Below are 16,784 nucleotides of genomic sequence, written 5' to 3'. Positions count from 1 at the left end.
ATTGGTTAATGTTGCATTAACTGTGTGCAAGAGTCATCATTTCCTCCGATTACCCTCCCTTTTAACTAATCCAGATGGAATCTGATGAGAGAAATCCTAACATATACATACAAATTAAATATTGTCTGTTCCAGACGTAAAGTGTTACAGCATTTCCAAATGCCCTAGTACTTCTCGTAATAGAGCAAAGCAGTAGTTTGGAATCTTTTGGTATAATTTCCTTTAAATAGTGAAAAACCTCCCCTGACCTTCCCATGTCTATCTTTCTGTATAACGTTGCTCAAATCTGTCATTCAGCATTTCTACAAGTCATGTTGTGACTACCTGTTGATATAGACAGGGACGTGGTCTGAGTCAAGGTTCTCTCTTTTATGCACAATTCCTAGCACATGCTTGGTGCTCGAATACTTCCTGAATGAAAATCAGAGGTCTTCTGGAGCAAACACAGCCTCAGTTGTGGAAATCTCCATGCTTAATGGTTTGATTCATTTTCCTTTCAGTGACCTGTAACCATGGAAACGGCGGATGCCATCACTCCTGTGAAGACACTGCGGAAGGCCCAGAGTGTAGCTGCCATCCCCAGTACAAGATGCACACGGATGGAAGGAGCTGCCTTGGTGAATGGTGACCCCAACACTGGGTTAGGGTCTTCCCCAGCCTGCTCACCCCAACCCAGCCCTAACCCTAACGATTAATATTGTTTAGTACTAGAGGCAGGGTGTTTCCAGTGAATATGCCCTCAAGCATGTCCCATGCTGCCTCACACGTGGCAGTGGAAGTAGTCCAGGCCCGGACTGGGGGCCCCTTTCTCCCTGTGAGACCTTGGAAAGCCCTTTTTCCTCTCCTGGACTAGGCTGCTCCTGAAGCTGGTATTCTGGAGATCGGAACAACACATCCCAAGAGGCCAGGGCAAGGCAAAGTTAAAGCTAGCTGTTCATGGTGACAGGTGGCCTTTGCCATCAGCAGGAGCCAGGGTTGCATATTTCTGGTGGGATGCCTGCCTGCCCTGCCCTTCATGGCGTGTCCTTTGCTAGCTCCATTTCAGATGTTCCCCAATCCAAGATTCTTTTTGTCCTGGACTGAGGGTTCTGGAGTGAATCTGAAGCTTGCGTTCCCCAAGGTCTCTGGTTAGTACAGTAGAATAAAAAAATCTTTTCCATATTTAATGTCTATTAAGGCTCTGAGGCCATTTAGCACAGAGCCTCATTACAACATATTTTTATTGAATGAACAGAGTCACATTTCTCACATTGTTCTCATGTCTGGGATTTCCACAGAAGTGGTTGTGCAGGGGATGAACAATCTGACTCATTCAGTCTGAGAACTGTGCTGTTTGCATCTCTTGCAGAGCGAGAGGACGCTGCCCCGGAGGTGATGGAGAGCAATGCCACATCCATGGCGGATGGGGATAAACGGGTGAAACGGCGGCTGCTCATGGGTAGGCGCCTCCCCCGCCCTCCCCCGCCACTGACGTTGTCCCTTTCCCTCCCCAACTTACTGCATCAGGCCTGAACGTGGGGCCCATGTGCCCTCAGACCAGCTGGATTAGAGTCAGCAGCTCCTGTCCAGCCAGGGTGTGTCTGTTCTCCACTCACTGCTATTGCTTAGTCACCATCCAGGACCCCTGGTATTGTGGGAAGAGCGCCGGCCCAGCCATCAGAATAACTGGGTTAGTGTCATAACGCTGCTGAGACTTGCGCTGAGACTTGGGCAAACTGTCCCGAGCCGCTGTGTCCTGGTCTTCCTCTAAAATGGATGTAATACAGTCGACCTCTTAGGGTTATCAGGAAGCTCAGTTAAGACAATAATGTGCAAAAGTGCCCAGAGTCCGCTGTCTGGGACTTAGTGGGTGGTCAGTGCATGTCAGACCACCCCCGCTCTGAGTAACTGTGACGAGAGAGGCATTTTGGGCAGCCCCTATTTAGCATATGGCAATTTGGCTGGGTTTTTGTCCACTGAGTCTTCTATTTCGGACTCAGCCCATGTTAATGGCAGAAGAGATGAATGGAGAAGAGTGGCACTTGGCTGGGGACACAGGAAGGTCTGGCAGCCGGTCTGCTGGAGCTGGAGGTGACTGCAGATGTTCAGTGGTGGCTGGGAGGGTGGGCATCAGATCATCTGACGTTATTATTCTGGAGAAAGCTCGGCCTGGCCTCAACAAAACTGATCTTTCGATAGCTTCTGGATTTAATAGGTAAGATATTAAGCAGCCATTGATTACCAGGCAGGTGACATTTCTGAGCTCTTTTCTGCCCTATTAAAATTATTATTTTTAATTGCCTTAAAATAGTACATATGAATAATATAAAAACCTTAAAAACGTAATTAGCACTATTAAGCTTGTAATGCAATACATCATTTCCCTGTCTCCTAGCTAGCCATTTGCCAGGGGCCACACTTTTCAATTCTCCTAGTTGTTTCTTCTTCTCCTGACTCCCCCTCCCACATGTTTCTGAAAAGGGAAGTGTATACAGTTATTTCTTTTTTTATAAATTTATTTATTTTTGGCTATGTTGGGTCTTCGTTGCTGTGTGCGGGCTTTTCTCTAGTTGCAGCGAGGGGGGGCTACTCTTTGTTGTGGTGCGCAGGCTTCTCGTTGCGGTGGCTTCTCTTGTTGCAGAGCACAGGCTCTAGGCACACGGGCTTCTATAGTTGTGGCATGCGGGCTCAGTAGTTGTGGCATGCGGGCTCAGTAGTTGTGGCTCACAGGCTCTAGAGCGCAGGCTCAGTAGTTATGGCACACGGGCTTAGTTGCTCTGTGGCATGTGGGATCTTCCCAGACCAGGGCTCGAACCTGTGTCCCCTGCATTGGCAGGCAGATTCTTAACCACTGCACCACCAGGGAAGTCCTACAGTTATTTCTTGATGTGTCAGGTTTTATTTGTTTTGTTTTGTTTTTGTTTTTGTTGGCCGCACTGCACGGCTTGTTGGATCTTAGTTCCCCGACCAGGGATTGAACCTGCGCCCTCGGCAATGAGAGTGCGGAGTCTTAATCACTGGACCGCCGGGGAATTCCTTTGATGTGTCAGTTTTAGATATTAGCTTTTGACTTCCTACCACAGAAGACTAAGTTATATCTCCCTTCTGTCCCCCTCCCCCATACCCTTAATATAGTTTTATCACAATTTACATATTATGAATATCTAAATATGATTCACCCCTGAGTCATGTAATGTGCTATGATCATATTTTCTTTGTTTGCTTAGTTTTCTTAGTACCTCTTAGCAATTTTTTTGCAAATTTCTGGCAGAGCTCTAAAACCTTTACAATGTGTTCAAATACAGCAGGTAACTTATCAATTCTACTTTCTTCTTAAAAAGTCTCTTCTGAGGCTTCCACCCTGCTCTAGCAGGGCCTGAATCCTGGGCCAGCTGCACATCTGTCATCCTGGCCTTTCCCTGAGCAACAGCCTGGGAATTCCCTTCCCCATGCTCCTGTTTTGGTGGATCCCATGTCTTCTCTTTTGTTAGTTTACATGGGTAGATATAGATTTTTTTAAAACTTTGCATACCTGAAAATGCCTTTATAGTCTACCTTCACCCTTTCTTGAGAATTTGGCTCAGGATAGAACTCAAAGTTGGGAAAAATATTCCATCAGAGTTTTGAATAGCGCTCTATTGTTTTGAGCATTTAGTGTTCTTTCAAGAAGTCTAAGTCACTTTTATTCTTGATTCTTTGTATGGAACCTACGAGAGCTTCTCTCTGGATGTTCTCAGGGTCTCCTTTTTGTCCCTGGTGATCTGAAATTTCACAACAATGTCCACACTGTGGGATTTGTCCCACTTGTTATTCTGAGCACTCAGTAGGCCTTTTCAAGAGGGACATTCGCATCCCCTGGTTCCGAGAAATTTTCTTATATTTTTCTTTTGATAACTTTCTTCACTTTTCTCTTTCTCTCTGCGACTCCTATTAGCTGGCTGTTGTAATTCCTGGATTGCTCCTCAAATTTTCTTCTTTCTCTTCTTGATATTTTTGTTCTACTTTCTAGGAGATCTTTCATTTTTTTCTTCTAATCCTTCTATAGGGTTCTTTTTAAATTTCAGCTTTCATATTTTAATTTTTTAAGAATTTTACTTTGGTCTTTTGCTGTAGGAACCTGTTCTTATTTCATGGATGCTTTTCTTACCTCCCTGAGGAAATTAATAAGATTTTCTAACTTCTCTGTTGTTCCCTGTATTATCTTTGTTTCCCCCAGGTTCCTTTTCCCTTGTTTGTTTGATTTGGTGTATTTATTTCATACTAGAGGCTTTTCTGAAATGTCCAGTGATCCTTGGCTGACTTTTCTTACTTAATAGTGGAATATTGAAAAGCCACTTGGATATTCTGTCAACTGGTGGGCTTTATGCTTGGTTGACTAGGCAGTGGCTTAGTCATTTCATTTGGAGATCTTCAAATGCCAGAATCTATAGGTCTTTTCACTTGGGCCGGTCAGTTTGGCTGTAGAGGAATCCTTCAGTCTTCTGCTGAGGGGATTTAGGCTTGGCTGCCAGTGTCCTGGGAACTGGGGTGCAGAGAGGGTGAAAGTTTGAGATGTCTCTTTTCACAGTATAGACTTTCACCTGACAGCGCCTCCTCTGCTGTTACTGGTGCCCTTTTCCAGAGAAGAAATTTGTCTGCTTTAGTCCAAATAGGGATGTGCTGTGGGCTGTGGAATTAAGATGGGGATCTGGGAGCCTATTTGTTATACAGACTCTAAATCAATCTTCCTATTTTTAACTCCATCCTCACCTCTGCCTCTAGACTAACTTTAGTACCTCCAGTTCCTTAGCCTCTCTTAGATTCTGTGGCTCAGATGAGCTTACCACTTGTTGGCATCACTCTGCAGACTGCTAGGTTTTTTAAAAAAATAAATTTAATTAATTTATTTTATTTTTATTTATTTTTGGCTGTGTTGGGTCTTCGTTGCTGCGTGCAGGCTTTCTCTAGTTGTGGCGAGCAGGGGCTACTCTTTGTTGAGGTGCGCGGGCTTCTTGTTGCGGTGGCTTCTCTTGCTGTGGAGCATGAGCTCTAGCGCACATGGGCTTCAGCAGTTGTGGCACGCAGGCTCAGTAGTTGTGGCTCGCGGGCTCTAGAGCTCAGGCTCGGTAGCTGTGGCACACGGGCATAGTTGCTCCGCGGCATGTGGGATCTTCCCGGACCAGGGCTCGAACCCGTGTCCCCAGCACTGGCAGGCAGATTCTTAACCACTGCGCCACCAGGGAAGCCCCACTGCTAGGGTTTAACTTTCTGCTATGCCAGTTACTGTTCCTCCATTGACATGCCACTTCCAGAAGATTTGACATCTTTCATCTATTGTCTTTTATTTGTCGTTAAGGATTTATACTTTAAAAAATTTATTTACTCTCATTTTAATGAGGTTTGGCGAGGAAACAAGAGATAAGCATACATGTTCTCTCTGTCATAATTAATCAGAATTAAGTTTGCCTTCCCCCACCCCCGAGGCTTTACAGAGGTAGCTATAAAAGTAAAATCAGTTTCTGGATGCCTAAGTGCTAACCGTTGAATGAATGTTGAATAACATTTGTGTATTACTTGGAATTCATGCATGATATACAGAAATAGAAGGCCATTAGCTTGTTGTTCTTCATCTCTATAGATATGATTTAACAACTGCGGCTGCTTTTTCATGTAACTATGACAGGTCTTTCTCCTTTCAAGGAAAGGTAAACTTCTAATCTGAGTTACTTGGCAGTTGCCAGGAGGAAGTCATTGGTCTGCGGCAAGGGAATGGGTGGGGTGGGCGATGTTTACCCTCTCTTGCTTTGCCCATTACACATGGTGAATAGAGAAGGTTCAGGATAGAGGAAGGAACATCCCCCTTTGCTCTGTTCTGCATTCACATCTAGACTGCTAGATGTGGTCATACTTGCAGGTCACTGGCTGTCGATCAACAGGAACTTTTAGTGGCTTCAAATCTGCCACTAAAAAGGCTCAGCAGGTTGGCAGAGGCATCTTTCCCCCTCTCTCACCCTGTCAGGCTTCCTCGGGAGATGTCACTTATTTAGATGGGTGCGGGGCGGAGCTGCCCCTGTCCTCCCTCTAGCTCACCTGCGGGTGGCAGAGGCTTGCGATGTGACCATGAGGACCCCACATGCTTCCTGACTCTCATGAATTTTTGTCAAGTATTAACACTGCACCATACCCCTGTCTTCCCAGCTGTGTGAGTACTTCTTTAGGAGGCTAACTGCCTTTTTCTTACCTCCGTGGCAGAAACGTGTGCTGTCAACAATGGAGGCTGCGATCGCACCTGTAAGGATACTTCGACAGGTGTTCATTGCAGTTGTCCCGTCGGATTCAGTCTCCAGTTGGATGGGAAGACCTGTAAAGGTAGCCTGTGCCTCTCCTTGCGGCTAATGTGTGGGAGTAAATGCAGCTCTTCCCCTCCACGCCTCCTGAGTGACTCCAGATTTGCTTATGATTCATATTGATCAAAAGGAAGCTTTTCTTCCCTGGGCTAGTAGAAGGTTGTAACTGAGTAAGCTTAACTAGAACCAGCTTAATTACACTAACTGTTGAGAAGGTCAGCTTCTACAAACATCAAATGATCCATTTCAGGCAGTGGCCTTATTAGAAGAGAGCAGTTGTTCAAGGGAACATTCATTTGCAGGAGATAATATCATCATATCATAAATAACAGCCTAGAGATTATCATATAAATAACAGCCAAGTTTGTTATCCAGAGAACAATGAATAACTGTACCATTAACTTGTACTGATGAATAGAGACCCCGATGACCTAGTATTTCATGGGCCAGAGTACAAAGGCTTAGTTCTTTAACGTGATAAAAAAGTAGATAAACAGTTACCAGATGGAACTGAGAAAAGATAAAATTAATTGAGTATCAGAAATCACTTAAAAGCATTGAGGCTATTTGATCGTGGTGTAATTTGCCAAAACAAATATTCTAGTTCCTTATAACTTTAATCATTAAACTGGAATGGGAAGTATAGGAAAGGAAGCCATCTTATCTTGAGAGACTTGTGCAAGGATGAGAATATAATAGGACATCACCGTTCTTTCCCATAGCTTGTTTCCTTAATGCTAGTCAAGGGAGGGGCAGTGTAAGTCAGAGTTCTCCAGGGGACCAGGCACTTGTCTTTCAAAATGGGTTAAGCCAGACAAGAAAACGTATGTAAGTTTAAAAACATCAGCAAACATCCTTAAATGCGTTTATGGGTCTGTTTTGTTTCAGAGAATAATGAAGCACAAACAATAGCACTTCAGGGATTTGTGGATAAGGAGGCAAGTATCGCTGTCTGATTTGCCGATGCTTGACTGTTACAGATATTGATGAGTGCCAGACGCGCAATGGAGGTTGCGATCATTTCTGCAAAAACACCGTGGGCAGTTTTGACTGCAGCTGCAAAAAGGGATTTAAATTATTAACAGATGAGAAGTCTTGCCAAGGTATGTGCTGAAACATAGCTAGCTGTGCTGTGTAATGCCCACTGGTTGGATTGGAGAAGACGAAACCCTGCTCGGGCAGAGACTGGCTCGCTGGGCTTCTCTATGGAGTCATTAATCCAACCTCCACCCTGTGCTTCACTTATTTCATCTGTTAAGTAAAATAAAAACACTGAGGTAGCTCACAGGTATATTTTAGAAATTAAGCTGTTAATGATTAGAGAACACCTCAATGAACCCATGTGGTGTGATTACAGCAGAGCTCGCTGCTAGAAGTGGAATGGATCACAGAATGCAAGCAGGGTTGCATTAGGGTGTTGAGATTATGAATAATTTTCCCTTTTTAAAATTCCCTTTAATGTTATGGATTTTCTAACAAAATTTGGTGACAAAAAGATGTTGATTTAGTTAACATACCTTTTCTCAGCAAAAAGTTGGGGTCAACCAGTTGGTCCCTTCCTTATAGGCCTTGTTTGAATGACCAGCCTTTGGTGTTTGGGGAAAGGGTAGGGGTGAGGGAGGGAGGGGATTAAGTGGAGGAAAGGCTGGGCAGTCCTTGGGCAGGATTTCAGACCCCTTCTCAGACACATCCTTCCCATATAAGGGGCGCAGCAAGGGAACTTCTCTGGGTAGCAGTTGTTGATATTAATAAGTGTTTTGCACAGTGGTAAGCTGTTTTGGGTTGGGGGCATCATTTATATTTTCAGATGAGCACGTTTTATGCCCCACTGATATATAGAAAGAAACTCTCAGGAAAGATGTGCTATCATTTATTTCTGATCCATTGCTGAGAATAAGAACAGCCTAACTTATTTTGTTAGAAATCCCAGAATTAAATCAAAATCAGAAAATAATATCTGATTTCACTTCATATAATAAAGATGCAACATTACCTTTTTATAATCTTACGGTGTGAATTAGGTTTCTCTCTTGGTTTTTTCTTCTTGGTACATAATTTGTCAGACACGTCACACCCCTTTAAATTCAGCGAGTTCACTCTAGATGACTACTGCATAGTTTTCTTCTGTTTGACTTGGAAGGAAAATTTGCTGTTCCACATAATGTTTCATAATGTATAGAGCAAGAAATACTATTTAAGCTGTGTAAACACATTAAAAAGGAATTAGAAAAGTGATCTACTTATTTTTTGACAAAGCAAAAGCCTGTTGTGAGCAGCCAAAGTCAGCTACTGAACGAGCCCACTTTCTCGGTAACTGGCTGATATTAGTAAAAGAATTCATAGAATGATATCAATTACTACAGAAGAAGTGGACTTTTTCTCATTTTTCACTGATCAGTCTTGGTAGGACAAATATTTACACAGAACAAACTTACTAAAGAAATTGTCAGGACTTCTGGGAAAAGTTATGGATGAAGAGGTTTTGTAAGATTTTACCCTTTTTTATTTCGTGTTTTTCATTCCTCCAGTCCCTTCCAAATGTTTGTTTTTTATTAACATAGTTTCTCGTGGCACGTTTGGTGTTGAAAAGGGATCTAGCAATGGTCTAGTTGGCTTCCACTGAGTCCTGCGCTGGTCCTGGTTTATCCATTTGGAGATACAAGTCATAACTCTGTTAAAATCTTCCAAAGAGTTGAGGAAGTGAAGCACTGAGATTCTAGTGTACAGGAAAGATGTAAGAACCAGGCCAGGGAAGAAGAGATGATTAGACTGACAAATACAGCCTCCTGAGGCTAGTTTCCATGACCTCAAATGCAGCCAAGGATGCCTTCATGCTGAACTGGGAAGGGAGGGGCCCCCTGGGACTGAACCATGGGGGAGGAACAAAGCCAAGGGATTGGCCAAGAGGATCCTGTTTGGTGCTTAAGCACCACATTTCAGTGTCTGCAATAGAAAATTACTGAGGATGTTAATGTTAATGCATTGTTTTAGTGCAGAGGGCAGTAAAACCCAGGATCAACTGGCCTCCTGGGGCCAGAAGGTGAATTCTGGCAAGACCCAAAAGAGATAGGAGCTAGATTTATCTCCAGCTCAAGTGTTTTCTCCTTTTGATTGGCCATAGCTTATAAAATTACTATTGCTCCTTTACCAATTAGTAATAGAACAGTAATAATGCACAGGCAGCACCCTAATAGTTTACGAACACTTTTTAGTTATGTTATCTCATTTGAATTCATTTAAATATTTTAAATTATTCAGCCCTGCAGATAAGCGTGGGTGAGAGAGACCAACTGAGCTTTTAGGCAAGTGCAGTGTGCAACAGAATTTGGAAATAAGGGTCCTGGCTGTGAGTATACTTATTGTGGGCTGCTCAACACTTTAACACAAGTGAGCAGGGAGAACTGATAGATAATTTTCACTTTGTTGTTTTTGTTATTGGTCAGCAACTGGTGTTCTTATAAGTGTGTTCTTCTCTCCACTGTCCCTCAGAGTTGGTTTCAGCTCCCCTCTCCCTTTGACAATTACAGATGTGGATGAATGCTCTTTGGATAGGACCTGTGACCACAGCTGCATCAACCACCCTGGCACGTTTGCATGTGCTTGCAACAAAGGGTACACCCTCTATGGCTTTACCCACTGTGGAGGTGAGTGGAATCCCTCTAGAGTCGGATGAGGCTGGGCCTTACTCCTAAGCTTCCCCAGATCAGGGCCAATTTTTCTACCTTGGGGGCTGAACCGACGTACCAGTCCCTATACAGTAGTAGGGAGTCCATCAACTCGAGGGAAGAAGCTGCTATGGGAAATCGTCCCACATTGATCCCTTTAACTTGTCAGGTGTGAAATGGAGCAGAGAGGAGAGCTGAGCTCTTTCAGCTGTGAATTCTTTATGGACTTTATTGATACAGTTGTACTCAGACAGTGGGTGGGTCTCTCAGGAGCTGGTGCCCTGTCCGCTGGAACTTCCCAAGATAGTAAAGTCACGGCCCTTGGAGAGGCTTGGCAGTGTACCAACCGATTCCACAGCCCTGGTGTGCGTAGGAACTGGCTGCGGAGCTTGGTTTGAGCTCTTTGAGCTGGTCTTTGTGCAGGTCTCTGAGCTGGAAGTGGGACCGTGGACTCTATCTTCCTGCTCTGAGCCCTTGCAGCAACATGTTCTGATGTCTCATGACCTTACAGCTAAGTAGACTGTGGCTTAAGTCAGATTTGGCATCACTCTGCTCTCTCTAATCATCAGATTCATTCAGCAATCTTTGAGAATACAGATTCTGATTCTTATTCTAAAAGTCTAGGGCTTCAAGGTGATTTTGGGGATCTGAGGATGTGGGAACCACTGGCCTTAGTACTTCCTACCCAATCCTTGTTTCCTGTGTCCTTAAGAAGAATGGATAGTAGTGATGTGCTGTAGACAGTGTTGTTTCTCTTCCCCTTTTCAACACATCCCTGGCGTGGCTGAACACATGCCCCTCCAGTCCGTCAAGAAACCCCAAGGAAATATTCCCTGAATATGGACGTGTATTTGGGTTTTAGTTGGAGTCACCTTCTGACCTGGACTCAGTCTCAAGTTGATGGGGATTAGTGCAAGTCCTTTTTCTTATCTATATCCCAACCATATGAACTGCCAAGTGGGGAATCCTAATTCTCTCTATCTCTCTTGGGATGCAGCCCAGGAGGATGGTGGAGTTTTAAACTGGAAGCCTGTGCAGTGTCTGAATTTGACACCTGAAAATAGAGTGTGACCCCTTCTAAGTGTCCTCACTGGCGGAAATGTTTGGTCAAGAATGGAACTTGAGACCATGCTGGTGAGGCTCATGCCAGGAAGACCACTGAGTGGGGAGTGGGTCAGCTCGTGCCAAGTGCGCATTCTGAAGGCGGTCAGCACCTTCCCTTAGTTCAGTGAGCTTCAGCCGTGTGACTCGCCTCCTGCTCCTTCCTCGATGGAGGGATAGTGTCAGCCAGGTCAGCAATGGGCTGCTGTGACAGGAGAGCGTTTTGCTCCACAGACACCAATGAGTGCAGCGTCAACAACGGAGGCTGTCAGCAGGTCTGCGTGAACACCGTGGGCAGCTACGAATGCCGGTGCCACTCTGCGCACAAGCTCCACTGGAATAAAAAAGACTGTGTGGGTAAGAGGCGCCGAGGCTCGGGCTCAGTGCGCGGGCTCACCGCTGGCCCAGCAGCACTCTCCCACGTCCCACTGGACCCGGAGTGCGGCTGACCAGTCCTCCACTGAATTCTCCTCCCCTGAGCTGCAGCAGCCGTTCTTTAAATCCTTCAAAAACAGGAGATACTTTGCAGGCCCTTCGGCATTTCCTTCTGTGCTTCTGCGTAGGTTGGAACTCACTTCTGTTTCCCTGGTTGCTTTTCTGCATGAAAAGAATAGAGTACAAGGCGCTCCTTTACCCTGGGGGGAATAAACGTGGTGTCTGTGTTATGTGCTGGGCGTCGGCACTACCTTCTCTTCTTGGGGCCTTTGAGGCATGGGACTCAGCCGTCCTTGTCACACCTTCTCTCTCTGTAAGTGTCTGTGTTTTGTCCTGTCTAGAAGTGGAGGGGGTCCTGCCCACTAGCGTATCACCCCACGTGTCCCTGCAGTGTGGTAAGAGTGGTGGAGGAGACAGGTGCTTCCTCAGATGTCTCTCTGGCATTCACCTCTCTTCAGGTGAGTGGGTCCCAGGCCCTGGGGCAGGTCCTCATGCCAGGGCCAGGCCTTCCTGGCCTTCAGGTGTTAGATGGCTTCAAAGGGCTTCCAGGTCTTTGACCAGCTGCCCCCTGACCCCTGGAGGCCCATGCTCTGAGACCCTGTATTCTGGGGGCTTTTCTAGTGGTTCACGTGGAGTGGGGTTGCGGGTGACTTGAGCTGCCACCGGGAGAGACTGTAACCTTGCTTACCTGCTGACGATCCACATTCTGTCTGTCAGGACTGCAAGAGGCCTATTCTGTCACCTGCGGCTCTTCCTCTCCTCTGAGGAGCAAACAGCAAAAATCAAATGACTCTGCTCTCGGGGGTAATTACCAAACCTGCGTGTTGTCTCTGGGGCTCACCGTGTTCAATGGGCTTCATTTGTGGGATACTGTTCTTGGGCGTTGGCTTTGTTTTCTTTTCTCCTAATCTCTTTGATGCCGCAAGCACATTACAGGATGTTCTTGCCTGTAGCCTTGGTGCCTGCGATCTGACTCGCCACATAACAGACACTTACTGAGTGTCCATTGTGTGCCGGAAGGCTCCGTGCAGCCCTGGTGGGTCATCATATTGGGCAGAGGCCCACGTAGCTCTGGGACCAGGAGACACAGGTCTTCCCAACTCCCTGTACCATAGAGCACCTCAGAGGCTCGGCAGGAAACGTGGGCTTGGGGCACATGGCATCAGTGGAGACATGACAAGGGGAGCAAGGATTCTGATCAGGGAAAGGGGCCCAAACCCTTTCTGGTTTATCAAAAGACAAAGAAGGACATTTAAAGCTTTTAAGAGGCCTTGTCCTCCCAGATTTAGACAGACATCTGTGATGATGTCATGTGAACATCTGAATAAGGAAATGGTTCTTGATGTCCATATTATGTATATAAGCAAAGATAGAGGTGCAAAGCATGATAATAACAGCTCGTGTGAATTGATGGAGCAGTTAAAACATGCTGGTCGCTGTGTTACATGTATTAGCTGATTTAATCCACACTACAGCCCTCTGGGGCAGTTTTACTGTTATCCTCATTAACCAGATGAAGAAACTGAGGTTCAGAGAGGTGAAATAACATATCCAGAGTGACTCAGATAGGAAATAGTGGAGCCAGGATTTTGACCAGGCAGTTTGGGTCCAGAGTCTTAAGCACTATCTTTCACTGCCCCTCTTGTCTGATGTTTGGACCCAGCCAGAGGGGACTTCACGGTCTGTTTCACCAAAACTCGTAGTGATGATCACTTGGAGATTAAGGCCACCCTAAGGGTGAGCAAGCAAATAGTTAACAGTTATTCAGTTCTTACTATGTACCAGACAGTAAGCTAAACATTTTTTGTTTTTCATTATCTCATTAATCCTCACAACAGCCCGGTAATGTAAGGACTGTAATTATGTCTATTTTACAGATGAGAAGACTGAGGCTTAGGGAGACTAAGTACCTTGCTCAAGTTCTCATCACAAGTCAAAGGGCTGGAATTTGAATCCTGGTCATTGGCTCCAGAGCCTAACATGATTAAGACTGACCATGGAAGGAGAACAGAATTTTCCATATGAGGCCCTCAAAGTAGGACTTGCTCCCTCACAGACCCTGAAAATCCTAGCCACGTTTAGTGAGTGCCATCCTTGTCTGGAATGGTGGCTCCCTCAGCCCTGTCCTCCCAGGACAGGCTTATTTAGGAGAATCTGCCCTTCCCTTTCCCTCAGCTGTCTTGCCCAAATTTGAACTGGGGGATTCTGGCCTTCCTTCTTGGAAAGGCACAGAAATGACCTCATTTTTCATCTCACTGTTGAGGCTGTTTTTGGCCCTTCCTTTGTGATGTTTGAGCCCTGGATTCATCTCAGATGGAGCGATAAGTGTAACTCTTAGGAGGCTCCTGGTGCCCCCAGTCCCAGGGAACGGGTGCTCCCCAATCCCAAACTTTCTTGGTCTCAGCATAAGAGAGGGGCTCAGGGAGTACTTCCAGCAATGGACAGCTCTCCATTACCCACTGGTGTTTCCATTCCTTTGCCTCTGAAGGTAACATCTCTCACTTGTTTCTTTCTGAAGATGTCGCCACCGTCAGGACAAGTGTAACCTTTAAGCTAAATGAAGGCAAGTGTAGTTTGAAAAAGGCTGATCTGTTTCCCGAGGGTCTGCGACCAGTACTACCAGGTATGGAATCAGATGGCTGGTGCAGGGAGCTTGCCTGCATGGTGGGAAAGGGGCCTGTAATGAGCCGAGCCATTCAGATGGGATCAAACAGTTCAGAATCTCTGTGGACTCTCTTCATAAGATGAAGAAGAGCCTCACCTGGCACCTCCGTATGCTTCTGGCGTTATACCTCAGGGTTTCCTTTGCAGGGGACAAAGAGTGAAGCTCTGGGGAAAGCTGTGAGTTAATAGGAATCAATGAGGGCTTAAGATGCATTAGTAATTTGTGATCATACTGGGTTAAATTTTCTAGACCTTAGAGTTTGCTTAATATAATCCAAAATCCGAATCCAAAGAAATGAAAAAAAGGTTTGGCTCAGAAAGGGTAATCTTTGATGAACAAAGATGTAATATCCAGCTTTCCTGCTGGATTTAGTTTTTGGAGGCAGTGATGCCATTTGGCTTCAGCAGAACAAATACTCTCCAAGTAGACCTGGCCTTATGAAAAGAGCAGAATCCAACATTCCTCTTTCTTCCCCAGCTCACATTTCCAGTATTATTTCATAGAATAATTCTAGAGAATAAAAAAAAAATCAGGAGTCATGTATTAGGGAGGGTTCTTTCCCCAATCTACCTTAAAATAAATTGTACAAACAAATAAATGCAAAATCACTCTAGTCACATTTGACTGCCTATTTTAAGTAACTGACCAAGATTAATTTGGGCACCTCCGTTTGATAGAATATTATGCAGCTATTAATTATGGGTTTTCAAAGAATGTTTGATGACATTAGAAAATGTTCTTTTTATAATGCTAAGATGGAAAAAGAGAGAGTAACATTGTGTATATCTAATATGACCTAAATTATATAAGAAAAAGCGTGAGTAGAAGAAAAACAAAGAAAACTCACCATGTCCTTATTAGTGGGTTATATGTGGGTGGAAGGATGATGAGTGATTTTAATTTTTTTCCTGCATTTTCCAAATTCCCCACAGTGAGCATTTATACTTTTAATCAGAGGGGAAAGCATTATTTAAAAATAGATTTGGTCTTTAGTTCACTTAATGGTATTGTACTAATGTTAATTTCTTAGTTTTGATAAAGATACGTGTAAATGTAGGATGTTAACATTAGGGGACACTGGGTGAAGAGTATATGGGAACTCTGAGTACTCTCTTAGCAACTTTTCTATACATCTAAGCTTATTTCAAAATAAGAAGTTTTAAAAATAGATATGCGGGCTTCCCTGGTGGCGCAGTGGTTGAGAATCTGCCTGCTAATGCAGGGGACATGGGTTCGAGCCCTGGTCTGGGAAGATCCCACATGCCGCGGAGCAACTAAGCCTGTGAGCCACAGCTACTGAGCCTGCGCGTCTGGAGCCTGTGCTCCGCAACAAGAGAGGCCGCGATAGTGAGAGGCCCGTGCACCGCGATGAAGAGTGGCCCCTGCTTGCCGCAACTAGAGAAAGCCCTCACACAGAAACAAAGACCCAACACAGCCAAAAAAAATAAATAAATAAAAGATATGGAAAAATGGAAAGGAAAACAGGTTCAGAATGAGCATCTGTTCAGTCTGAGATGTGAAGTTAGCCTTTTGAAAAGGTAAGATAGATCTTTAGGGAAAAATTAATTTGCCTTCTCCTTCCTTTGGTCCTGATGACCTGCTGATTTGAACATCCTTATAATGTTAGAGAAGAACACGATACAGATAATTCTTCAGTTCAATAAAGTAAGATTAGTTAATTGTGTGGATGGTATGTGGACCTGCTCTTTGGTTCTGGTTAACAATCATTAGTTAAAAGATTCACTGGAAGCCATGGAGGGAGGAGTGATGGCCAGTCAGGAATGAGGATGCACAAAGCCCTGCCTTACGTAACACTTTCACTCCCATCTTACGTGCCTTCATGATATTGTTTGGTTCTGTTGATTCTTTGTGCCATTTATTGCTCCTGGTTATTTCAAAATAAGCCATCATTGTTCATGTGCTTTCCAGCTTTCCCTTTGGGTTGGAATTACTCCAAGGTCAGTTTGCCTGAAAGCAGGAGTTAATTTCCTTTCTACTCCTGTGTTCGTTCCTTACTTGAAGCCCCTCAGCCCCTGCTTGAGACATCATAGTCCAGCTTTAAAGAAACCAACTGTGAGAACATGAACGCACCTTAACAAATTACCAGTCAGGAATGCAAGACAACCTTTGGTCTCCATCTTCCACAGATGTGGCCGGTCAGTCGGAAACATCCAGCATTTATTCATGAAAAAAAGTTTCAAGAGCTAAATTGTAAAGTTATATAGGTGGCAATACTGGTTCTTCAGGATTAAAGTGTCATCCTGCTCCAGGCTGAGGGCTTGCAGCGTCTTGGCATATGGAGTTAATCATCTGGTCCCTTGAGAGTTGTTCTAATGAAATGTTTACAGAGTTGTAGAGAATGTTCAGCTGAGTGCTTTGCCAGGATTTGGCTTCCGATAATTTTGTTTCTTCATACAGAGAAGCACAGCTCAGTAAAAGAGAGCTTCCGCTACGCAAACCTTACATGCAGCTCTGGCAAGCAAGTCCCGGGAGCCCCCGGACGACCGAGCACCCCTAAGGAAATGTTTATCACTGTTGAGTTTGAGCTTGAAACTAACCAAAAGGAGGTGACAGGTTGGTTTGAAAACAGTCTGTGGTGCCAGACTTCTCACA

General features: G+C 44.8%; 1 protein-coding gene across 4 annotated transcripts in view; it reads left to right on the top strand.

Annotated features, from left to right (window-relative positions):
- SCUBE2 (signal peptide, CUB domain and EGF like domain containing 2) overlaps nucleotides 1–16,784 on the top strand; it is a 75,666-nt gene that overhangs the window by 18,962 nt on the left and 39,920 nt on the right. For 2 of the 4 annotated variants that reach the window (XR_009702318.1, XM_061202970.1), the window contains exons 6-15: nucleotides 501–617; nucleotides 1,349–1,438; nucleotides 6,211–6,327; nucleotides 7,286–7,408; nucleotides 9,833–9,949; nucleotides 11,306–11,428; nucleotides 11,848–11,964; nucleotides 12,224–12,310; nucleotides 13,995–14,129; nucleotides 16,590–16,745. Coding sequence is in view for 3 of the 4 variants with exons in the window: in XM_061202970.1 (XP_061058953.1) it covers nucleotides 501–617; nucleotides 1,349–1,438; nucleotides 6,211–6,327; nucleotides 7,286–7,408; nucleotides 9,833–9,949; nucleotides 11,306–11,428; nucleotides 11,848–11,964; nucleotides 12,224–12,310; nucleotides 13,995–14,129; nucleotides 16,590–16,745 (1,182 nt within the window). In the remaining variant the exon portion in view is untranslated. The remainder of the gene's footprint in view (nucleotides 1–500; nucleotides 618–1,348; nucleotides 1,439–6,210; nucleotides 6,328–7,285; nucleotides 7,409–9,832; nucleotides 9,950–11,305; nucleotides 11,429–11,847; nucleotides 11,965–12,223; nucleotides 12,311–13,994; nucleotides 14,130–16,589; nucleotides 16,746–16,784) is intronic. The other 2 variants (XM_061202971.1, XM_061202972.1) reach the window with 2 other exon arrangements.

The sequence above is a fragment of the Eubalaena glacialis genome, chromosome 10 (genome assembly GCF_028564815.1).
Source record: "Eubalaena glacialis isolate mEubGla1 chromosome 10, mEubGla1.1.hap2.+ XY, whole genome shotgun sequence".
Lineage (NCBI taxonomy): Eukaryota > Metazoa > Chordata > Mammalia > Artiodactyla > Balaenidae > Eubalaena > Eubalaena glacialis.
The sequence above is the reverse complement of the archived record's forward strand: the minus strand, read 5'-3'. Positions and strand labels throughout refer to the sequence as shown.